Source organism: Hippocampus guttulatus, chromosome 1 (assembly GCF_054856545.1).
Source record: "Hippocampus guttulatus isolate MCC_2025c chromosome 1, RoL_Hgut_1.0, whole genome shotgun sequence".
In the NCBI taxonomy this organism is placed as follows: domain Eukaryota; kingdom Metazoa; phylum Chordata; class Actinopteri; order Syngnathiformes; family Syngnathidae; genus Hippocampus; species Hippocampus guttulatus.
The window spans coordinates 15,096,766-15,122,286 of record NC_141261.1 but is presented as its reverse complement, the minus strand read 5'-3'; the positions used below and the strand labels follow the sequence as shown (position 1 = coordinate 15,122,286).

The window sequence follows — 25,521 nt, the reverse complement described above, 5'->3', positions numbered from 1 at the left end:
AATAAATTCTGTAGCGGGGCTATAGAATTTATTTTGTGATTTCCTCGCTTGATATTCTCTTTTGATGCGTTATTTTCAATTTTCGTAGTTTCATTGAAGGAAAAGTTCTTTACGTTTTTCCGAGGCGGTCATGAACGCCTCTCGAGTGGAACGGAAGAAGAGAAGGCACGGAGATGGACAAAGACGTTTTGTTTGTTGAGACTGTGAAAAGCATTCATAAAGTGTCCGTTTTAAAAAAACAACACCACAGTTCTGCTTTTTTCGGAGATGCAACAAAAACGTATTTAATAAAGCAGCGACACAGTTCACTGAACCAACAGCAAGTTGTAAACATGTCTCCAGCAAGGAGCCATTTTGGGGTTGACGTATTACCGTAATGACCATACAGAAGGCGCACCGGATTTGAAGGCGTGCTGTGAGCTTTTAAGAAAATAGAAGACGTTTCGGTGCGCCTTATAGTGCGGAAAGTACGGTACCCAGGAGGCCCACTTTGCTTGCAAGTCAACTCCACAGATGATTTATTCTGCTTTGGGAAAAAAAGAAAAAAAACTAATTCCCGTGTGGGCCGAAATTACTCTGGTATACACTGTAAGTGCGTGCTCCTCTCCAGGAACTGCTTCCTCCGACGGAGACTCAACTTTGCGCTCATCGACATAAGGAGCAACACACTCAGGCACTGAATTTTTAAACTGTAGTTGGTCCCAAGTCACACGGAGCCTGGAATGGAGTAACCGCAAAAGCCGTACGCCGTCGACGGAAAGCACGAGTCCGACCGCGCGCATTTTCTCCATGCTTTCTGCCGATAACTTTGGCGCCACAAGCTCGGATACCTTCGGGACTGAAGACTTAACTCGCTGTCAGCTACGCTTTTCCTGTGAGGACACAGCGCAACAAGGTAGCTCTGTCAAAAAAAAAAAAACATTATATACAGTATATATATATATATACATATATATATATATATGTGTGTGTGTGTGTGTATATATACATTATATATATATATATATATAATGTATATGTATATACACACATACAAACACACACACACTTTTTTGGGGGGGGAGAATGTAACAGATCCCGGGTCAAATTGACCCACGTACATTATCACTATTTCTGAGACGTGAACATGATTTATTGCATTTAATAACAGGTGGGAGCCTTCCAATGACCAACCAGCATGTTGCTCTCTTGAGAGGAGACGTATCTCCTATTGCTTCGTGTTTATGTTTGATATTCTCTGCATGGCCATGGTTTTCCGTTTAAAGAGGAAGTCATCCCTCCCAAAAATTCTTTGCAATAGTATGTTTTAATGCAGCCCCACTCGTCTCAACACTGTATTGATATTAACTCATTCAGTACCAGCCAATTCTAGACCAAGTCTTAAAAGACGTTTAAAAACGTCTTTGGGAGTGAATGAGTTAAGTAGTCCAATCCACCTGTTTTTGTCCATCTCGGGGGCGGCCATTTTGTCGCAAATTCAATGAAGAGTCTAATTCAAAACAAACAAATTCAGTCCAAATATTTCAATGAAATTAATCAATATTTTAACTGAACATATTTTAAAATAATGAAATAAATACATAATAATCACAATCATAATACCTCCCTTGAATAAAACATAATAAAAAATACATGACATGTCATCCAATCCAATACATACACTATTAAAGTAACAAATTGGATTAAAAAAAAAGAAAAAGAAAAAAATACATTATCGGAAATCAATTGAAGTTCTATATCACTCAATAAAAAGCTTGTGACGATGGGTCACCCTCCGAAACACGCACATCCCAAAACAGTAAGACCACAACGACGACTTTTTCATCAAAGCAATCCTTTTTATTATTTCATCTTCGCTCGTAAAGTTTCACCCGCCCGATAAAAGGGAGAAAATAGAAACCATCTATCTCACGGATAGTTTCGTCATGTTGCCACTGTGCACGCCAAACACGGTGATCGCCAACACGCCCCGTCAACACACGACGACACTTCAACACCACAAAAACCAACACGGATTGGACATATTGGACTAAACGGACACACGCGCGCGCACACACGCACACTCTGACAGGCTGCGAAGCGACAATAAATGACCTCACTGTACACCCCCCGCCCCCAAAAATTGTTGAAAATATACAATCATTATTTACAGCTCAAGTATACACCAATAGACATTGCAAATTGATCGGAATGTACATCAAAATTTACAGTTTAAATATAATAAATAGAAGAACTACGCTTTGTTCACATCAAGACTGAACCGTCCGGTCGATTCGTTTTCGCTTTCGCTAAAACCCACACCGCAACAACAGAGAACGAAAACAACACTAATTATTCCAAAACACATTAGCATTATTTCAAAGTCATCCTTCAATATTACCCTTGAAAAGAAAAATGATGAGATGATTTGGAATAAAATGCAGCGGAAGTACAAGGTCGACTATTTGGTGACCTTATTAGGACCTCGACTAAAATCCTTCATCACGTTGCTGTTTGCGGTTGGCTGGTGATCGTCGCTAGCGACTCCTCCGCTAGCCTGGCCCATTAGAAGGAACGGGAAAATTGAGGCGGCCTTCCAGAAAGAAACGCAAAAATATGGAGAGAGGTCGATCGGTGAATGGGAATGGGAAAGGGGTTCACCGTTGTGACTTCTATCCGACAATCTTTACACCAAAGTCCATTGCAACCAGGAGCCTATAGCTAGCCCCGTTAGCTTAGCGCCACAGCGGGTGATGATGGGCCCCCTCACATTAGGTGCCCAACTTAAAATGGCGACAAACAGCATCGTGTTATTTTACAATAAGTGCGTCGTTCACTTTGGGGCCGAAAAATGGTGCGCTTGTTGGGATTTGAGAGATACGAATGTCAACATTAGCTTTAGCAACGTTAGCCTGCGTGGATTTTGAACATTAAAAAAGACCAAACCCCCCCGCCCAAACCCCCCCCCCAAAAAACATGAAATATGTCACTGAATTCAACAAAGTACGAAGTGTCAGACTTTCTGTTTCAGGGGCGTGGCTTAGCGAAAGCTCAATGGAATCTACAACTATAGCTCAAAACGCAATACGTATTGATCACAAACAACACAACAGACAAGACGAGCGGACCCTGCGGTTGGAACGCTACGCATCGGCGTGAACAGAAGTACTGAGACAGGGTTGGCACTTTGGCCCACACGTGCCAAGAGTTATGCAGAATAGTTGTCAAATATTCAAGCCTAGTGGATAAAAGAAGTTGTGCACCCCATCTGAACAGCCAGCAAGTCAAGAACGTTTTCATTGTGAATCTTTCGTTTGACTCCTTTCGCAAGTGGCAATCAAAAGTCAAGCGTCAGCTGGAACGACGACGGCGCCGCTTCCAACGCGTTGGTCCTCGATCCAAAGTGCCTGAGCTCTTTGCTTTCAGCTTCTTGCCGCGGCCAAGGCGAACAGCTGACATGATCTATACGTTTCTTTACCTAATTCGCTGTGACTGGCTGGCCGGCCGATATTTTTAGCTCGCCGGCTGGCGGAGCTCATCGCTCAGCAGCGAGACGCAGCTGCTGCGTTGTGCTCAGGCAAATGTGCTTTTGCTCAAATGTGCTTGGTCTCCAGCCACAAAGAAGACAAGACAACGTCACGTTCAACTTTGCCTTAAACCGCTGATTCTTGACGTTGGGAACCTCTCTGGCGTGGTTCCGTTGGATTTCACTTTCAAAAGCTTTGGAGTGAATCTAGATGAACTTTTTTTTTTTTTTAAGCATTAATTATGATTCAACTCCCATGGGCGATACAATTTAATGGTCAAAGCAAAAGTTATGTTTTTCAATGTTTTCCAATATCTAAGTGTCGCTCTAATGCTCAAACTGGGCATCATTTTACAGCAGCTTCCAATAATAGTGATTTAATCCCCCCCCCCCCCCTGAAAGAAACGTCTGCTCTTTTTTAAGGGACTGAAAGGCCGATGATGCCGCTGTGTTTTAATGTTGGTGAGACTGGGCCCGCTACATATTTTTTTGGGTGGTGCCTGGTGTAAAATGTTTGAGAACCACCTGATACCAACAACTGCATTTTCGAAAACGGAAGCCTCGGCTCGACTTCATCTCCCAAAATGTGTCTGCGATCAAGCTCTTCTGAATTATGCAACAATGTCACAGTTCAAATTTGACATTTTAAAGGAACGGACAATACACGGAAACGCTATCACATGGCGTTTAAAAAATAAAATTCATCAAAATTGTAGTGTTACCACAGATTAGGATTAGCTAACAGCATTTTGATAGGCAGGCCATATTCAAAAGGTGGGGACAAGTTGTCGATGAGGGGGCTTGGTCACGAGGCGCTACCTCCTCCACCAAAATGCAGTGAAAGCATCACTGCAACTTTCATTTCTATCATGCGAACTATGTTATCATCATAAATTGAACAAGTGAGAAATGTGTGGGTAACAAGTGTTTCTTTTAAAAGGGCAAGCTTAGACACAGATCCTTGTGCTCTCACTCCATGTTGATTATTTTTGAAACGACATCCACTCAGACAAGCAAATTTTCCAGACATTCATCAGTGGAGACGTAGACTGAAGCAACTGAAGGATATCGTCACGATCATAATCAAGGAGGAGCGAGCGGAAGGCAACGATCGACACCTGACGATGACACTTTCCAACTTTGGCACTCGGGAGGGGCGGCGAGGGAAGGCTTTTTTGCTGGCTAGCGGCGACACCTACCGGTGACTACTGTGTATTGTAACAACTTGCCACGCCGAGTGCTCTGCTGCCAATTTTTTTTTAGAGAGAGTTGAATTTTTGCACGAAATTTAAGGACGAACGCACAATGCGCGAGAAACGGATCACAATTTGGATGCGATTCTCCAAACTGTTTAGTCTTTCCATACTTTAAAACACAATTTCTGTTGTCTCAGAGAGCTGGAAAAAAAAAGAGATTGTTGTGAATGTTGTCTATTCGGCTCCTCTTCAACTGCAGGTTTAAGTGGTGATCAAGGCGCTTCCTGGAGTAGACTACAAGATTGCGAACGAGGGCGTTAAGGTTCTAGAGGTGCGATAGGTTGAGTTGCTGTATAAAAGGTTATAGTGGTGATCAAGAATGTTTTGGTGGTCCACGACAAGAATGTGAATGTGGGCTTTGAGAAGGTTCAACATGTATTCCAAGTCTGAATGTTCTACAGAAGGTCCTGGTGATTATCAAAGAGGTTCTACTTGTCACCCTACAAGGTTACGAATGTGGCTATGAACAAAGCTGTGCAGGTTCTGCAAGGCTCGATGTTGTAACCAAGGTTCTAGTGGTGATCGGAAGTCAAGCCTCTCCTTTCCCAAGAACACTTTGAAACAGTCATTCATGCCTTCGTCACCTCTCGGCCGGATTACTGTACTGCACTTGAGTTTGGAGTCAGCCAATCCTCCATGAAGCAACTCCAGTTGCTCCAGAATGCTGCTGCTCGCCTCTTCACTGGTCCTCCTACTCTGGCCTCCCTTCACTGGCTTATTTTAGAGTTCTTTTGAATATCCTATCATTTGTTTTCCAATCTTGTTATGACCTCTGCGAGCTCCTCGGCCCCTGCTGACCAGACGCTACAGGAGGTACCGAGGACTCAGCTCAAAGGGGATGGAGCCTTTTCCGTAGGCGCTTCCCTCTCTTTGGAATGACCTCCCGCTGTACGTTGGGCAAGCCCCCTTCGCTGTCCATCTTTAAAACTCGTCTTCAAACTCATTTTTATTCTTTGACTCAGCATGAGGTTCGACTTTTAGCTTGACTTGTTTTCGTGCTCCCGAGTGTCTTGGATATTACTTGATTGTGTTATCGTTTGTGGTGTGAATTACTTTTTGCTCCATGTGCAGCACTTTGTACACCGCGGCGGTTGTTTTCAAGTGCTCCAGAAATACAATTGTACACTTCCAAAAAAGCTACCCTGGGTCCCTTGAAAGGAGCTGTATTCATCGAAGCTATTCGAATATATATCTTTTTTTTATTCTTATCGTTATTACTCAAGGAGCGATTGATGTTGAATCAACGAAGCAGTACAGCGTCTCATCTATTGCTGAGCAGAGAGGTGTGCAGGCGACAACAAACGGCGGATGTTCCTGGTATCCAAGCGCGTTGCCAACGCTGCGCGCCCCAGGCGACGCGGCTCTATTTTTACACGCCGAGGGTTCACTCGGGGTCGCTCTCACACAAAGGATAAAAGTCACACCTCTCATTCCCTCACCGAGCAAACCCAACAGAAAAGCTCGCACATGGGGGGGCGGGGGGCAAGGGGGGCCTTGTCGACCGCATGGTAGCATGAACGGAAAGTGAGACTCTGTTCTGCAGAGGGACAGAATATGGAAAATTGAACTTTGAATTTTCATCAGCAATTTCCCGCAGCTTGTTTGTTACGGTTTGTTATGCCGTTCCTAATGTTTTGGCTCGCGTTGATGAAGAGCAGCGTTGATAAGAGAGAGGTTTCAAAGATTGATGTTGTGGTATGACATTCATGAATTTCTCGGACCTCATAGCACATTGGTGGGATGACGTACCATTTTCAAATCGACAGGTTAACAATAGCACAGCATTCTTTGACGTATAATACAATAGCTTATCTTGGAGTGGACAAATCGACCAATAATAATAATAACAATCCCACAATTTCTGATGATATCTACACTGAAGGTGCGCCTTTTTGGACAGATTCTCACCCTCCTGTTGGTTCAAAATGGCGCCATTGGCTTCCTAACTGGAACACAGAAGAGGGAGCACAGCTCTGATTCTGGCCTTCCACCCCTTGGGCTGCCTGTGCACTCAAAGAGTTCATTTTAAGCATGATTTGTTTTCACATCTTAAAACGGTTTTTACCCGCCTGACGTCTTTGAACTGTTCCTTCCAGTTTTGACCTCCTCAAACACATTTGTATTCCTTGGCGTTTAACACAGCGTGGACTTATTTTTGTTGGTTTTTTTGACTCTGCTACTGTTTTATGTCTTTTTAAGTGATCTCGTTTTTATTTGCCTCGTGGTTTATGCTCAATTTTTATGTGCAACATTTTGTTTTGGCCGTGGTTGTCTTTAAAATAGGCCTATGACATTGAGTTGAGGTTCAAATGATACCTTCCAAAGCTTACGTCAATAAAAAAAAAAAAAGAAGAGAGCAAAAACGGTTCAAGTGTTTTTTGTGCTGCGTCGTGATGAGCCAGACTTTGTTTCTGCAGGTGTGGCTCACCGAATGGATGCAAGCTCAACAATTCTTGGGCGTGTCCTCCTTTCACAGTAACTGACAAATATTCATTTGTGACGACGATTGTGCTCTTTTTCCCCACATGATCGTACCGCTGTGCAGTATGCATGATTATTCTTCCGACAAATGAAACGCCATCTCGGAATCCTCGACAAACTTTAAAAACTCCGCAATATTTGCTGAGTGTGTGTCTCCTTTTGCTAATGTGTGCATGTATTTTAAAGATATTGAATTGAAATTCACCCACATCATCTCGAATTGAAGCAAACAGAGGATACGCTAAATTGCCTCCATTTTTGGCGAAGGCCTTCTCGCGCAGGTCGAGTCGAGGTTTGATGATCGTTCGGAGGATTGGTCGTGATAATCCGTGGAGAGTGGGTGCACCCCTTCATTGCTGCTTATAGCTTCAATTTGTATTTATATTCAGAACATAGAGCCAGTGAGCTGTGGACATTTCTGGACCTGAACCACCAAATGGGTAAAGATGGGAGGGGGAAAAAAACAAAAAAAAGACATAAAATCGGAAGGAACCTCTTGCCGCATTATAGCTCAGACTCCGGCGAGCCGATGTTCTGGTAGCCCGTCTTGGTGCCGGTGCCGTAGTTGGTATTGGTCATCTCCTGCGTGCCGCCGGGCCCCAGGTAGGCGCGGTGGGCGGGCATTGGGGAGGGCGCCGGGCGGGGGGTCTTACCGAGGATGAAGCGTTGCTCATCCTGCTCCTCCAAGTTGGACATGTCCTTCATCATGCCTTTGCGGTAGGACGCCGACAACTTGTTGGAACCGTCCGACAGCAGGTTGAAGTGACGGGCCACAAAGACCACCGGCAAGGGCAACATGGCCACCACGATGAGGGAGTAGGCCATGGCTGAAGCCCACGGAGGGTAGCTGTGGAAACGCTCGGAGCCCTGAAGAGGTTGGGGACAAAACAGAGGGAGCTGCTCAGCGGGAGAAATAAGTCAAAGGAGCGCGCTCATTCACGACCGACACACACATATACCGTATTGGCCCGAATATAAGACGGCCCTGATTATAAGACGACCCCCTCTTTTTCAAGACTCAAGTTTGAAAAAAGACTTTTTCAACACCAAATTAATTTTTAAACCGAAAACAATGACCGTACATCTGAAACAAATGATTCTAACAATATATTTGAGAGAAAAGGCATGTTATTTTGCCTCATTCAAATCTTAATATCTGAACATTTAAATATGTAAACTAAAGTGCAATCACATTGGTAAATGAATGGCTTTTGGTTTTTGAAATGTAAACGACATCATAACTTCTCAGCTGCCGGTTAACCTGGCCGATCTTCGACCCACTTTTCTCCAGATTGTCGCTACGTTTCTGTTATCTCTTCAATTATTTTCTTCTTTTTTTTCTTACCACTATTTTTTTATTTTTCTTCTTCGTGCTACCACTCTTTTTATTTTTATTCTTCGTAACAGGGGGTTCGCTTTGGCCTGGGGAGTAAATTTCAGCATTCGCTTCAATGGTATCTGGCGCCATCTAGCGTTGTGAATGGGTATAATGTCTAACCCCGAATATAAGACGAGCTCCACTTTTTCAGTCTTGTTTCAATGCAAAAAACATCATCTTATATTCGGGCCAATACGGCATATACAGTCGAATCTTGTTACAACGTACCTCGAGAGACAGAACGAATCTGTACTATATAACGGTAGTTTGTCGTAACCATTTCCGATAAAATGCCCAAACACGCCAAACACGCCCCCCTCCCTTTTTGAGGGCAACTGTCCTGGACTAAATGGTACGCTTTTGTTTGCAATTCGAGCACATACCTCGGACTCCACCCAGGCGTTGTAGCCCGCGGGGCTGATGACCATCTCGATGACGGTCGCCACGATGAGCAGCACCAGAACGGCCGGTGACACGTACCTCCACATGTAGTAGTAGAAGGAGTACGGCCGGAAGCCCAGCATGTCCTCCAGGTCCTGCATAAACCTGCGAGGGGGAAGCAAGTGGCTGGGAAAGGCGGCAACAGAGCAACGGAGCTGCTGACGGGAAGTTGGCCACGGGGAAAGTTGGCATCATATGGCCTGAAATGTGCGCCAACAGAAAGTGAATTCATATCATTCATATTTTAATTTGAATAGCTGAACTTGAATTGAAAAACGGAATTGTACAGTTTCAACTTTCATTGATTAGTTTGGAACTGAAGTCCAATAAGGGCGGCGCGGTGGAAAACAGGTCAGCACGAACGTGCTCACCACCGTCCCACCGTGCTTACCATTGAAAATTCAATGTTGTGTATTTTCATATTTCCAAATGGGAAATTCAGTTCTGCGCAACACAAATTCATTTCTTTTGACAAACATCCGCGCACATTTCAGGAAGATCAATCAACTGCGGTCCGCTGATCTCCTTTCCGGAATATCATTCCAATGTTGGGCACCTTTTGGTTCCGTATATCCAGGCCACCGAGATGTTCTCCAGGATCACCACCACCGTGAGCGGCAAGCCGGCAGAGTAGTCGTCAAACATGGTGACAAAGTAGTTGCCTGAGCGCTGCACAAAGAGCAGCCCCAACAGGAAGGCGATGATGCAGCAAGCCACTGAGGGAAGCAAACCGGCGCTCAGAACTCGCCCGGACGTCAAATCGCCAAAGCGAGAGGACGAAAAAGCTCACCGCACAGGATCTCTTTGCGTATCTTGAAGGCATCGAGGATGGGCGTGGTGATGCCCGTCATGGTCCCGATCATGCTGCCCAGGCCCAGATTGATGAGCATGAAGAAGAACATGACCGACCAGAAGGGACTGGCCGGGAAGTGCGTCATGGCTTCGGTGAAGGCGATGAAGGCCAAACCAGTTCCCTGCACCGCCTGCACGGTGACGATAATGACGTCGTCAACTGCTCTCGGATCGAGGTGTCCAAACGAGGGATTGGGGGAGGTTTGCGGACCGCGGCTTGTTTTTGTTAGCCGCCTGCAACTTATATTCAAAATCATTTGGGTTGCCACACCCAAATTAACAGCGACTATGACCACAAAATACATTTGCTTCCCTACATATGCAAAGAAACTATTTACGAGTGAAAGAACATTACATTTTTTATTTCATATATTATATAAATATATTATTTATATACAGTACATGTAATGCTAAAATTGTAATAATAAAATGCGCGTGGTGTACTGTGGTTGAGAGAGGAAAGTAATTTCATCTGTGCTGTATGTTCCACATAGCGCATATTTGACAATAAAAGCTGACTTGACTTGATATCAACGGACACTCACGAATAAATCAAAATCAGGGGCAGGGGTGGATGTATCCTTCCGGGACATAGGGTTGCGGACCACCCCAAAATCATGAAAAATACCAAACTGTTTGCCTTAACGCCCCTAAAAGGTGTTAAAAAAACCTCCAACAAGAACAAAAAAAACGTGACAATGTTGCCCACTTGGCGGTCTGGTCATCCTGGAGAAGGGCGGGGGGGGGGGGGTAATTCTCCCATCTGAGGCCCCTTCTCAAGGTTTTTCCCCGGATGGGGCTTTTTTGGGGCAATTTTTCCTTTGCCCTCCTGGGGGTTAAGGTCAGGGGATGTCAAGATTTGTGGCCATGCGAAGCCCTTTGAGAATGTTTGGGGCTATCGAAATAAATGTGACTTGACCACAATAACTAGAACAAATAATTACTGGATGAAGTGGTTTGAACGTGTTGGATAAAGTCGGAGAATGTCAAAGCGGCTCTTGCGTCCTTTGATTTCGTTTTCCTAGATGTGGCCCGTCTAGAAAATGGATGTCACTCACTTTGTTAAGTTCATCCTCCAGCACGCAAGGATCGAGGCCCAGCTGGGCAAAGTTGTCCTCTTTGACCGTCTTGATGACCGCGTACATTTCCGCGTAGTCTTGCGTGCTCAGGTGCGAGAAGTTGACGTGAGGAGGGATCAGCTCTTTGCTCAGCACGCTCGTGTTGAGGTACACCAAGATCTTCTCCGCATTCCTGCGCAATGATAACGTGAAGCCGTTTATACAAAAAAAATCCTACGCGCAGGCATCTGTCGTGGGTCAAAACCAACGAATGGGCGACGGGGCCGATGACATACTCACTCCACGACACACTTTTCATTCATGATGTTGGCCTTGAAGCCCAGCACGGCGAACACCACCAGCGTGGCCAGGATGGACGTGACGAAGTTGATGGTGGAGACCAGCGCGGCGTCAAAGTGGCAGTTGTTGTCCCGCTTGTTGTAGCTGGAGAAGGCGATGACGCCGCCGAAGCCCAGGCCCAGCGCGAAAAAGACCTGCGTGGCCGCCTCTCGCCACACCTGCGGCTCCAGCATCTTCTCCAGCTGACAATCGGCGCCATATTTGTCAACATTTTTTTTTTTTCACGGCATTCGACCGTCGCGTCACTTGATCTCGGACCATACGAAAGCCTTTCGAAGCTGCACTGCGACCGTAAAAGCGGGCATTCATTTTTCTAGACGTTTGTCCTCATTAGGGTCACGTGGAGCCTGTGCAGGCTGAGTCCAGTCGAGAAGCGAGGGTACACCCTGGACTGATCATGGTATGTGGGGGCCGGTCTCTAAGAATTTTTTGCTTCTTAACATTAATAAAAACACAAAGTTGATTATTGGCCCCGCTCGCCATTGGCACCTATTCAAGGACACGCGCTACTCTCAGGCCTGAAAAATGTCCGCAGGTTCTAGAGCACAGGTGTCAAACTGAAGGCCCGGGGGCCAGATCTGGCCCGCAACATCATTTTTGTCACGATTCGGACGAACCGAATAAAGTTTGTGGATCCCAAAGGTGTCGACTCCAGGCAAGGTCTCCGTAGCAAAAAAATGTTTGATGAACAAAAAAAAAAAAATCGCACTGACAAAGTAGTAACATAAAGCGCTGGTCAAAACAAGGACCAGGGAGCACGAAAACGAACAACAAAAAAAGCTTGCACAAAAGGCAAGGGAGGAAAACAAGAACCGAGAATACAAACGAAAAACAATGTATCAACTACACGCTAGAAAAAGCCAAATGACAAAACAAAAGCAATACTTACACAACAAATGGTACCGAGAGTACAAAAGCAAAAACGTCGAGGTCTATAGCAAAGGGTCTGCGCGCAAGGAAGCAGCAAGGCTCCGACAACCAGCAGACTGAAGATGGGACCTTAAATACCGAGTCAATTAATTGATACGTTGGCAGCAGGTGTGCAACCAGAAAGTCCGCTCAGGCTGCCACCTGCTGGCCAGGCCAAAAATAGGAACGTGACAATTTGATGTCACCTTCCATAAATGCGTCCTAAAATCTCGACCAAAATTTAAAATTCTCATCTGTAATAAATAAAAGACATCTTGGAAGCATTTTCTTGTGACCAAACCCCTCATTACAGTAACTTAAACAACAGTTGAATCAACTGTTATTATTGACTTCTTTATATGGTTTCAGTCATAACGTCCACCCAAAGGAAACGCTCACTAAAATGTGGCCCACGACAAAAATGAGTTTGACACCCCTGTTCTCTCTGGAAGGCCCGACCCATGGAAATTAGAGCGGCTACCTCCGTTGAAATGCTTAAAAGCTCCATCTAAGACTCATTTGTATCCAATCGCAATTAGTTGAACTGCATTTCGGCCCGTTTGACTGCCGCTTCCTCTGTTTTTACCCCCCACCCGTATTTCCCTCATCTGGAGAGGGGGCTCAATGATGATGACTCAATTGGATGCCTGGATCTCGCTGTACAGATTCTGCTCTGACATGATTTGTACCGACTGACCTGGACAAGAGCTGGGTCGACTACTCGGAGGGGGATGTCGTCAATATTTGTCAACTGTGGACACGTGAAGCCCTTTCAGACTGTTTGTGCATCAGTGCTGCCGCTATATAAATCATTGGAAGTTGACTTGACTAGCTGCTGTCACAATGAAATGATGTTAAACACGACACGTGCTGGATGACCCTCCAGCGACCTTTGGGGCGGCTCAATCATGCGGCCCAGTCGGCGATATTTCGGACGGACGGATTGACCTGCCTCCTGCGCCGCACCGCCTTCACTTTGAACGGCCTGCAGGTGGCGCCTCACCTTGGGCGTGAACATGTGCGCGATGCCATCCACTGCTCCCTTCAGCAGCAAACCTCTCACCAGGAAGCAGAAGAGCACCACGTAAGGGAAGAGAGAGCTGAAGTACATCACCTGAAGGAGACACAGAGGTCAGATTGTTGCCATGGATACACACGCACGCACGGATGCAAAGGCGTTGGCCAACTGTTTTCACAGATGAATTGGGAAAGCGTTTGTTCTTTCAGTCCGGTAATTACATTGAGCTAATTCTTTTATTTCCTCCCTTTGTTTTTGAAAATGTTTGTCAACGTTTTTCAGTGTTGTCCTTTGTTCTTTGAGTTTTGTGAAGCACATCGAGTTATCTTGTGTATAGCAAAAGCACTCAGAGATTTGTTCTTTTTTTTTTTTTTTTGCAGGAAAAGATCCAAAAATGCAACTGAAACACCCACAGAAACATTTCACTCAAAAATATCACTTAATCAATATTTGGAAAAAAAATGAAAGGGCAAGAGCTCCCCGAAAAACAAAGAGTCCAGATGAAAGCACTTTTTTTTTCTAAACATGAAGGAAACAGGACTAAACACCTTGCTTCATCCATAAATGTTAAAGATGTCTGTAAAAAAAAAAAGCGGCTTGTGCCATTTGAGCCAACGAAAAGTCAGAAGAAAGTCATTTCTGGAAAAGACGGCGGAGGACCCCAATAAGCAGGCAGGAAGGAGGAGCAGGTTGTACTTGACGAGTTGTATTGATAAAAACACAGAGAAAACTAAATACAAAACAAACAAAGTCCTGAAAACAAAAAAAAAATCCAAAGTAGCAAACCAAAACCATGACTGAAGCAAAAAAAAAAAAACCCCAAAAACGATCAATCACAGAAACATGACCAAAAACATGACAGCAACAAACACATAATGAGCCGACACCGAGTGGCCATGCAGGGAGTCCTTTTAAACAACTAATTACATAACGAGCAACAGGAGTGCAGCTGCGGAGGGAGTCCGACAGTGCAACCTGTTGGTCACAAACAGAATGATGACAGACCGACGCAAGAATGAAGAAATGCGGGTTGTCGTCGCCCACCTTCCCAGATGACTGGATGCCCTTAATGACAGCCAAGCACACCAAGATCCAAGCCACCAGCAGGGACAGCGTCATCTTCCAGTTCAGGCCGCCCGTGTCGTCGATGCTGCTGGTGATGTTTAGCGTCTGACGGTACCAAAAGTAAGTCGTGGCTGAACTCTTCTCGCACTCCGGCTCCGTGACTGCAACGAAACAAAGTGAGTTGTGCGTGCGCGCATACGTGCCGGGTATCGCTTTCTTTGACTTGACCAAAAAAATAAATAAAAAATGGTGTCGCATTGTCTCAATGCACCTGCGTTTCTTTCATTAACTCATTCAGTACCAGCCCATTCTGGACCAAGTCTGAAAAGACGTTTAAAAACGTCTTTGGGAGTGAATGAGTTAATGTTTCAAGTCAAAGTCGGTTGCGCCGACTGCATGCGCGCTCGTGGCGTCGACTTGAATTTTTCAGCACCGATGACGGCGCGCACACTTGAGAAGAGATCACCTCGCTGTTAGCCTCGGCATTTCTTCGACTTTTGTCTTTTGAGCCATGGCGACAATTTGAAAGTGCATCCATGGATGGATGGATGGATGGATGCAGTATCCAGGCAAGTCCAAATTTAATTCATTTCAAATTTGTGTCGCGCCAAATCCCACCGGAGGTGTAGAACCACAGCGCTCTCACATGAAGGGACCATTTGAATTTAAAGTTGCGCACCTTCAGTGCTGCCGGATGTAGATGCAGCATATTTAAGAACAAGGTAAAGGAGGGAGAGAAGGTTCAAAGCCGCTGCTCCCAGAAGAGGACACAGTATATGCCTGTAAATCGTTTTGTATGTGCTGTATGTGTGTGTTAAGGTAACCTTGGTCATAAAGTTGAATTAGCAAAACATCAAAGCTAATTTCCATTCGCCCGTCTATGGCGGTTCACATCATATGGTCACATTAAGCAAGTGGACTTTTTTTTTTGGCGTTATTGCGAGAGGAAGATCACGAATGCGCCCATCGCGACGAGCTCTGCTATAGTATACCATGAAGGGGGGGGGGGGGGGGGGGGGTTGCTTATCTATGTCCAACCATGCTTGAAAAGCATTCTCACGCAAACGTTTGCACTTACTGGCTTGGGTTCCGTTGATGTGGACCGGGCATTCGGCCCACGGGAGCGGGTACTGGAAGGACTGGAAGAAGTAGAAGATGCTCCAGCCGATGATCACGTTGTAGTAGAGGCCCACAAAGCCGCAAACCTGCCACCGGGGAGACAGCTGCGCGTTTGCATCGAGTGGCGCAAACAAACAAATGGGGTCACGGGACCTCATTTCTTCATTTTTACGGATTTGCACAGCGATGCAAGATCGATATGAACAAATACACTAAACTACACAGTGACTCGGACTCCCTTGTTTGTTTACTGTTCAGTCATACACCGACCGAGCAGGTGTCTCTTCCCCTGACCTTGTGCCAAAGCCAGCTGGCCACAAGGTTTGCCAGCCCTGCTAAGTGACAGCATTGAAGCGCCAGTTTCCATCAGGTTGCACAATCACAAATAAAGGTCGGTGCACAGTTAAAGTAAAAGAATTAAGACGTAAGGAATATGCACAGATGTTACAGCATGTGCGTGAGTGGTAAGGTGCATGCGGTTTATTCAGTTTCGTCCAACGTGTCCTATTTGAAATCTCCTGCGGCAGGAGACGCTGAGTCGACGTCAGATTAACTCTTGAGTGCCAATGAATTATTGAGCCGTTAGCTCTCAGCAGTCTTGGGTGAGGCGCTATTTATAGCTGCCCAGCGACATGCCCCCCCCCCAACCTCGAGAGAGAGAGAGAGAGAGTGATTACGTTTACAAGCAATCGAAAGTCGGTGTAAGGTCTAAATTCCGCTTTCTGAAATATTCTGAAAACCCCCGTTCAGCGGACCGTTGCCCCTGCATTTGAAGAACCCAATTTAAACGGCACCGCGCGGACGTTGTGATGCAAATTGACGTCATTTCCGTGTGTGTGTGTGTGTGTGTGTGTGTGTTTGCGTGTGTGTGTTTGCGTGTGTGTGTGTGCGTGTGTCTACACGCTGTCATTTTCGGCACACTGACAGAAAATAACGAAAGACAAGACAGCGGCAAAATCGCGGTATGTTAAGTTGGGCTCGCTGTGACGCTTTGTGTACTACAAAGACCAAGATTCCTTGCGGTTACGGCACACGCATGCGCAGAGTACAAACCAATGTATCAAACCAAAGAAATAACTCCACCCAGTTCACGTGATCTAACAATTCGGGTTCCGAAAGGCGTAACCCGGGGGGCGAGCAGATTTGGGGTTTTGCGCGTTTATATGGCATTTTAAAACCCGAATAATGGCAATATTCAGGTTTTAAAAGGGTTATTGAAACCATGTAAACGTAGTCTCAAAGAGAAATAGCCTCTGAGCATCGGTAGTTTTTTGATTGCGTGTGCGTGTTTTTTTTTAAGTGTGCGAGACGTTTTTTGGCGATGGTGAGTGTGAGTGTTTTTTTTTTTGGTGTGTGTGTTTGTGTGCGTGTGACAATGTGCATAACTCCTGTGAGTGTGGTTTTTTTGGTATGTGTGTTGATGAGTGGTTTTTTTTTTTTGGCGAGTGAGAGGCTTTTTCATGAGTATTTTTTTTTTATGCGTGTGAGAGGTTGCATACTGTACAATATGTTAAAGTCTTTGGTGTGTGTGTGTGTCAGAGGTAAATGTTACTTCTGGCCCACACAGCCTTCATAGCTTCGACAAACTTTTACTTGGTAATTGATCCAAATAAGCCCTAATCGGAATCAGATAATTAAATGGTCATAGGGTGATGTTTGTTGAAATGTATTTTTATGTTTAATTGGATAAAAAAAATTTTGTGTATGTCAATATTTTTGGGAGGAACTATTTTTGGGCACCAGTCATATGACCCAAAGTCACAGACTGATTGAACAGACGTGCTTATTTCATATGCATGACTCCATGTCGAAAACAAGAATGTTTAATAGCAGAGAGGGAAGCAACGGGAACAATGGAGCTGTGAGGTAGCCACTGGACGTGTTAATTCCGCAGGCTCGCCTGCATTCATTCCATCCTCGTGATAACTGACCAACTGGGAGCCCAGCGGGAAGTCAAAATGAGGAACGATGAAAGGAGGCCAATTATTTCGGCCCTTAGTGACACCACAATGCGGGAGTTTAAACTCTCAACTGTGTCTATCTATGAATCAACTTGTTCACCTCACTATCGAGACTAACGTTGCTACAACCGTTCAATGAAGAAGGTCATTGATGACGTTACCATCAGACTGGAAACCCCGATGCCTCCCAGCCGGGGGTAGACATAGTTCCACACGCCAATGCTGCCGCGTCGGATCCTCTGACCCACCGCCAGCTCCAGGAAGAACAGCGGGATGCCGATGAGGAGGAGGAGGATGAAGTAGGGCACCAGGTAGGCACCTGGAAAACGAGGGAGAAGAATGTAGGTCGGTGGACTTTCACTCCCTGTTTAATTGAGCAACAAAGACAGCGAGGGTGCTTTTGCTCAGTGGCAATGCTCTTAGCAATCTCCGTTTGCTCGACTTCCTACGGTTTCCTATTTGTTTCGTATCCTCTTAAAAAAAATAGGCATTGTAATTCCACATCGATCAGGCCCGTCGCACATCTAGTAGCACGGCCAAAAGCAAGCGAGCCAATTGGGAACCAGTGAAAATAATACAGCGGCCGCTCTGTCGCACACCAGACGATTGACCCTCGCGCGCGTAACAGTATATACAATATATAACAATCATAGTATGTATTAGTCTATATCCATACATACAGTACAGTGTGGATCCTTTTCCTCCATTCATTGACTTACACAGACACGCTCCAAAGGTTGACGTTTTCATCCACGGGTACAGAAGAAATGATCAATATAGTTGAGTATTATTGGAAAACACGAGACTGTATCAATCCATCCATCCGTTTTCTAATACGCTGAATCTCAGGAGGGTCGCGGGCGTTCTGGAGCCTATCTCCGCTGTCTTTGGGCAGTCGGCGCGGGGGGGACGACACCCTGAACCGGTTGCCAGCCAATCGAAGGGCACACAGAGACGTGCAACCATTCGCGCTCACACTCATCACACGAGGGGCGATTTCGGGTGTTGCGTGTTTTCAGAATGTGGGAGGAAACACGAGTACCCGCAGAAAACCCACGCAGGCACGGGGGAGGACATGGAAACTCCACGCAGGAAGGCCGGAGCCCGGAATCGAACCCTTCTCCTCCACACTGTGAGGCGGACGCGCTAACCCGTCGCTCACCTATTGTACCATTTTTGGAGCGCATGACATTCACCAAAAAATGGCATTCATTGGCTTCACCTACCCCCACCATTCTTTTGGCACAGGTATGGGAACCTCCAGACGTTGCCGAGGCCCACCGAGAAGCCCACCTGGGCCAGGATGTACTCCAGTTTATTGTTCCAGGCCGGCCTCCCGTCCTCAGCGTCGGGGTCCGGGGAGGGTAGAAGGGCTCGGACCGGGGCGGTGGAGCCCGGACTGAGGCCCATACTCATCTGACTGCTCTTGTAGTCCATGGGGTGTTCCAGAGACAGCAGGTCGGCCACGGACTCGGTGACCGGCTCGCTGCTGTGTTCCAGCTGGGTAACTCGGGTGTTGTTTGGCATTATTGGGCACGCGCGTGGCAGCTCGATCCAAGGAGGGTGCGCACGGGCGGGCTGAGAGGTGGGAGATTCGGAGGCGGTGGAACGAACTTGTGCTTCTGCAAAGACAAAAAGGGTCGGAGAGTCAAGCTGTGGTCTACCAGGCCATCATTTTGCTTCAACGAGCCCCATAAAAATGTCTCCTGAATGGTGACATTTGGCATTAAGCGAAAACGGTGGTGTTTGTGCATTCAGCTATCCACACATTTTTTAACCTTTTGCGGAAAAACTTGCATTTGCCTTTTTTTTTTATCAGTAATGTAATAAATGTATATTTTGGCGCCACCTTGTGGCAAGGTGATGTTTTTGTAAAGTTTAATTCATTGCTGGTGTTTTTTCGTTTACGTGAAGTTTGTTTGTTTGTTTGTTTGTTTGTTTATTGAACATAAAACATATATACAGTAATAATTTGACAGAAAATAAGGTAGATTAAAAAAAGTAAAAAGAAAGAAATCAATCTTCATTCAACACAGTTATTATGTTTTGTCAGCAGTCCTTCAATACACACCCCGTACAAAGGAAGTCAAAGTCATGCAGTGCTTTGTTTCGTTTTTTAGGGAAGGGGGGGGGGGGGGTTGCCTCTCCCGATGCAGCTACTCTTAACGTCTGTCGTTGTAGTTTTCCTGACTTCCCTATCATATGTTATGATGTCTAAATACCAAAATGTGAATTTTAATGACAACAATTTCCATACAGGACCCATAAGAGTCATTTTTACGTCATGCTTTGCTCTGAATGAGATTTAAATGTCAGCATTGTCCTCTGGCATGCAACACAAAACGGTTGTGCCACTGCAGCTTTGAATGTAGCATTTGACTAATCCACTTCATTACAGCAGCCAGTCCCCTCTCAGTGGAGGTCATTATCGCAAAGTTGAGTCATGTGACAATCATGGGCAGCGAGACGGCGGTTATTTGGGCGATGACCCGTCTGACACAATACAAAAAGTCATGCGAGCGCTATCAAGGCAATAGACTGTACCAAACTTCCGAAACCAAAGCCAGGCTTCATGCTAAGTCCCAAAAGTCCACTACATTCATAAATCAACCAGTAAACCCGTAAGACTCTGAAATGAACAAATGTGTCCTAAGTTTACTACAGAGAAAATCTTTCTAAATCTGTTTGTTTTTTATTTCAGATTTTGGTGGCGTCTGCCTGATGGTAATGTTCAAACAGACGATGTTATTGAATGACACATGGTCGCACAAGTTTCACATTAAATCAATCGCTGTTGTCATGTTAATGCAATCTGCAAATTAGTCAGTCGGTAGCTAGCGTGAGAGGCTAACAGTCGTGTTCAAACAGTGCTCCTACTTGTTCAACATCAGAAACAGATGGACTCTAATGCGCCACAAAAGTCACAGCCGATCCAAACTAAAGTCCAAAAATAAAAACTGCTTCAGAACAATGTAAAAATAATACGCACAAAAACATTTTTTGTTTTCATCCAATGTGACAAGCTAGCCAAACTGCGGCTAACACAGCTGTGGGAAGTTTGGAAATATCCCGAAATGGAAACGTTATATGACAGATATGGAAATCAACAGGAAATTGAGCGTGATTTTATTTTGTTCTTTGAAGATTTTTTTTTAACATTTTGTTTTGACATTCGTACAAGACAGCTCTCCTTATCCACATGCGAAGCCATTACAGTACTTTAATTGCAATTTTTTTTCACTTCTTTGCTCCATTTTTTTCTGGGTTTTTTTTTCATTTTTTGTTTGTTTGTTTGTTTGTTTTTTAACAGTGAATTGTGTTCTGAATCCTGATTGGCTAAGCCACTGGATACCAATGTCAACAGTCTCTGTACAGCTTACCAAATTGACGTTTGCAACAAAAACGCTGAATTCCTTTGCAAATTCTTGACATTTTGTAAGCCAGTCATCTCCAACTCGCACCACACTTTGTGAACAAAGGCATTGGGCCACCATTGCAGTATTTTCTATTTTCTAACTTTGCAGCTATTCTTCTCGAACCATCATTGTCCATTTCGAAAGAAAGAAAAGTGACGCAAAAAAGCCTCAGAAAGCTAAAGTAAGTCCTTTGATGTTGGTTGAAATGACATCCAGTGATCCGAAGCGGAAAGGGTAAAAACAAAAACAACACATAAGTGAGCTCGTGTGCGTCCTCGTCACTGCCATCTAAAAGACGCCATGACGCGATTTTGAGTCACTAGAAACACTCGGCACGGCCGTCATCAATGCGCTGCTCCAACAAAACATGAAAACGTTGTGAGACAATGAGGCTACTGTGCAAAAGGATAAATATCGCAGTCACAATGCATAATGCAGCTTGATTGGGGACGGAAAAGGCTCCATCCCCTCTGAGCCTCCGCTTAGTTCTCAATGCCTCGAATAGCATCTGCTCCGTCGACCTGAAGCACCAGGCAAGTGCAGAGGGGCGTAGGAGCTTCGAGAGGTAAGGTGGGGCCAGGCCATAATCCAGATTTGAAAACAAAATAAAAACACTTCAAAAGTAGGAGTGACGTGCTCCCTCTTACGAGCACCAGTGAAGAGGCGAGCAGCAGCATTCTGGACCAACTGGAGATACTTAATGGAGGATTGGCTGACTTCAAAGTGGATTTAAATCATCCAGCCGTGAGGTGACAAAAGCATGAATTTGTGTTTCAGAGTGCTCAGCAGAGAAAGGAGAGGCTTGACTTTAGCCAGCTGCCGTAGATGAAAGAAGCTGCATTTAACAACGGGGCACCAATCTGCCGGTCCAGTCGCAGACCCTAGTTCGAGACTGTTGACATAAGGTCAGGAGCCAGGGGGCCCAAGTCCGCAGGATGGGATGTGCATGGGCCTCTAGTCAAACCAAAGCAAAGCAGCACAGGTCGAAGGTTTCCCTCACGGTCCAAATCTATTGGACTTTCTTTTCGTCTGGTTGCTAGGCAATGGCTCGTCCTGTTGAAATGGTGCTGCAGCCTCACTGCTTGCCAGTTTCTCCTCTCGCCATCGCAAACAGACACGACATCCCCTTGAGGGGATGGCTGCAAATCTGGCTGGCGGTTGTGGGGGGGGGGGGGGGGGGGTGATTGTTGTGCTGCCTGTCGTGATGACACTCAAGCAAAGCAACCGGCAAAGTCACACCTTCCCTCGGGTCACATTTCAAGGGATGCTCTAGCTACGTTAGCGAACGCAGACAGATTTTTTCTGTCGAATATAGCGACAACGCTATCCATCCATCTATGCATTTATCCAGCCCAAATGCCCCGCTCCTTCTAAAGTGCCATCTTACCACAGGAGTAGCAAGTATTGGCCACCGGCTGATAGACTAGATTCCAGAAAAAGGTCCAGGCTCCACTTCTCTCGAAGACTTGGCAGCTAGGTTAGCAAGAAATCCACCAATTGCCAGCAACACCACGACTTCACAGCTCAACTCAACTCAAGTATATTTTGAGAGCACTTTAAAATGACCACCGCAGTATACAAAGTGCTGTCGTCCGTGGAGCAAAATGAATTCATACTGCAAAGCACAACAACAGTCAAACTCAAGTCTCATGATGAGTCACAAGCCAAAGAATAAAAAGATGAGGGGGTTTTTTTTCAAAAGAAGTCTTAAAGATATCTGGAGCCAGTCAAGCGATGTCAGAATAGGAGTTATGTGCTCCCTCTTATGAGTACAGGCCACAGCATTCTGGAGCAACTGGATAGGCTTCATGGAGGATTGGCTGACTCCAAAGTCAAGTGTGTTACATAAAACAAATCAAATGTACAGGGAGCCATTCAAGTGTAAAACATTGCCATGTCAAAGGCATCAGATAAGCAGAGTTGAACCAGAAACTATTTGAAATTCCATCCGTTTTCAATACTACTTAAAAAAAAGGCTTGCTGGAGCCTCTCCCAGCTGTCTTTGGGCGGGGGGGGGGACACACCTTGAACCGGTGGCCAGCCAATCGCAGGGCACGCAGAGACCAACAACAACCATTCGTGCTCACAATCGCAACTCGGGACACTTTTTAGTGTTCAATTAACCTCAGTGCATGTTTTTGGAATGTGGGAGGAAACTGGAGTACCCGGAAAAAAACCACCGCACTTCAGCCCATTCATCAGTTAATCTAGTAAAAATGAATGGAAATGTTTTCTTTGCGAGTTGTTTTACAATGTGGCCCCAAGATTTCTGACTGGCTCCCCTAACATTGCACATTCAGTAATAATAACAATAATAATAATACATTTTATTTATAAGCGCCTTTCAAGACACCCAAGGACACTTTACAATAACAAAAAAACCACAAAACAATACGGTCCCACTTTGCTTCCAGTAAAAAAATAAAATAAAATAGTCTGGAGCCCTGGAATGTTTTAACATTGATATCCTGTTTAAGTCACTACTTATGAGCGTATTTAACCTGGCAAAAGGTGTCAATCATGATTGATCCGTTTGAATAACAGTCAAAATTGTGACATTTAAGAGAGCAAGACTGTGTTGATTTGATTGTATTTATTTTTGAATTTGGACTGGCCCTCTCGACCCAGCTCGCGTGCACGCGTGGACGTAAAAAAAAACGCCCACAATGCGGCGCCTAACGAGAGACAACCTCAACATGCAAGTCCAATAACGCATGGCCATCTGCTGTCTGGATGACCGCTACGAACGTACCAAGGTCACGTGCATGCGTGAGGCACCAAAGCGTGGGAAAAGGTGTCTCTGCTCAATCTTCCCCGGCGAGGAGGAGACATTGAAACGATCGAAGACGGCGTTTCGAGGCGCGCGCCAGGTATGAGGAAAAAAAATGGAAGTGTTCGGTGGAGTGCGGGGGGGGGGGGGGGGGTGAAAGGCGCCACGCGACGACGTCAAGCACATAAAATGGAAGGTGGGGGTGACGCACGTACCTCGGGTGGGTTTTAGAGGTGTTGCGACGCGACGCGGAGGATCTTCATGGGTGAGGCGCGGCGTGGTCCGTGTGCAGCATCCCTGCCACGCTCACGGGTGGGCGCGCGACACGCGAAAAGTGCGCGTGGATCATCTACGGGAGCATCGAAGAGGAGGAGCTGCGCCGGGCTGACTGGTCGGCTCTTTGCTTCCCACGTGCTTGTGATGGTGCGCGGCGCAAATCTGCCCCCCCCCCCCTCCAACCCCCGACCAAGATGGACCCACCCCACAAGAAGGGGGGGAGGGGGGCATTACTATGGCAAGTCACGATCATGCGTGACGCAGGTTTGACTCATCCGCCCGTGTGCCCGCGTCAGCAGAGGCAGTGAAAAACAAATACTCGGCTAACCCCCCCCCCCCCCCCAAAAAAAACAGGAGGTTGCAGGTAAACATATGGATTAGGCACGTCGTAATAGCATCCGATTTACTGTGCAGTACCTCGGTAATCATGACATGATTCATCAACGCTGGAAAATCATCATTTTCTCCGATTTTGTGAATCACAGGTCGACGTTTGAGTAAAATTAGCATTTTTGCTTTGAACTGTAAATTACTGACAACACGCCCAAATGAAATCAAATAAATTCAATACCATTTTTTTAGCGTATAGGTTAACTGAAGATCCTAAACCTAAATTGTTCATCATGGCGAATGATCAATTTATGCATGCAGTTTTTGCGCCCTACAATTGGCTAGCAACTAAAGCTCAGTTCAAGGTGTACCCTGCCTCTCGCATTTGATTTGCGTACCAGTGTCCCAAGTGAGTATTAAGCACCATAGAAAATAGATGGATGGTCTCAGGGCCTTTTTTTTTTTTAAATGTAACTTTCTGAGAATCCTTGAGGTCACTGTCAAATTCACCACCATGCTCCACTCACATGAAAGCGAAGGACCGACACACTGATGGATATTTCATTCTAGCAGCAGTAACAAGCAGCCAAAGCGATTGGTCCCAACCAAAATGGCCGACTTCATGTTCGGTTTCACTCGTGAGCCATTGAGACGTTTTGATGCTTCCTGTCGCTATCGACGATGGGTTAAACTGGGCGCATTTTTGCAACTTTCCAAGGGTTGCCGCTGAGTGGTTTGTGTTTGGAGGCCCTGGAATCCTTACTTTTTCACCAGGCTACATGCAAAAAAAAAAAAAAAAAAAGAACCCCCTCCGTTTTCAGGCATGATTGAAGCCCCCCAAAAAGGCCGTTGTGTAGCTAAAAACTGACAATCTTAGCGGTTCCGATGCAATTTTTGGGGGGTGGTTTTCAGAGTGACTTGACACCCAATTCCATCAATCAAATCACAGGAACGCAACTTTCACGCAAACACACGTACTGCGTCATCATACAAGTATGCGCAGTGTTGTTCCTGTCTCCTTCAATCCACTCATGTGACTCACTTTCCAAGGGCTGACTGCTGGGATCAGTTTCCATGGTAACCGCAGATCATATGATGGTTATCCACCCTGTGTATGTGTGTGCATTTCTTTTTGTTCACTCCCCCCTCTCCCTCTCTCTCACACACACACACACACACACACCTTGGTTGCGAATGGGTCACTGTGCCATTTCTTCTGTGTCATATCTGTTTTGTTCTCGTTTCAAATGATGGAGTCAACCACTAAAACCAATCACACATAAAGTAAGTTGATGTAGATGTTACGGTCAATCAAAATGTCAGGTT

The 25,521-nt window shown here is 45.6% G+C and overlaps 1 protein-coding gene across 1 annotated transcript; it reads right to left on the bottom strand.

Annotated features, from left to right (window-relative positions):
- Positions 1 to 1,817: 1,817 nt before the first annotated feature.
- slc6a17 (solute carrier family 6 member 17) lies at positions 1,818 to 24,022 on the bottom strand. Its single transcript, XM_086113159.1, has 12 exons — positions 23,805 to 24,022; positions 18,630 to 19,025; positions 17,565 to 17,722; positions 15,402 to 15,528; positions 14,303 to 14,484; positions 13,244 to 13,354; positions 11,272 to 11,513; positions 10,972 to 11,164; positions 9,852 to 10,044; positions 9,618 to 9,777; positions 9,004 to 9,166; positions 1,818 to 8,109 (listed from the first exon to the last, which is right to left on the bottom strand). The coding sequence occupies exons 2-12, from the start codon at positions 18,928 to 18,930 to the stop codon at positions 7,747 to 7,749; spliced, it is 2,193 nt and encodes a 730-aa protein (XP_085969285.1). The 5' UTR covers positions 18,931 to 19,025; positions 23,805 to 24,022; the 3' UTR covers positions 1,818 to 7,746.
- Positions 24,023 to 25,521: the final 1,499 nt, after the last annotated feature.

Coding starts and splice junctions, on each gene's coding strand:
- slc6a17 (XM_086113159.1), bottom strand. CDS start 18,930: ATGCCAAACAACACCCGAGTTACCCAGCTGGAACACAGCAGCGAGCCG. Junction 15,529..17,564: donor TCGGGGTTTCCAGTCTGATG/GTAACGTCATCA, acceptor CCCCGGTGGCAG/GTTTGCGGCTTTGTGGGCCT. Junction 9,167..9,617: donor TGGATATACGGAACCAAAAG/GTGCCCAACATT, acceptor TCCCCCTCGCAG/GTTTATGCAGGACCTGGAGG.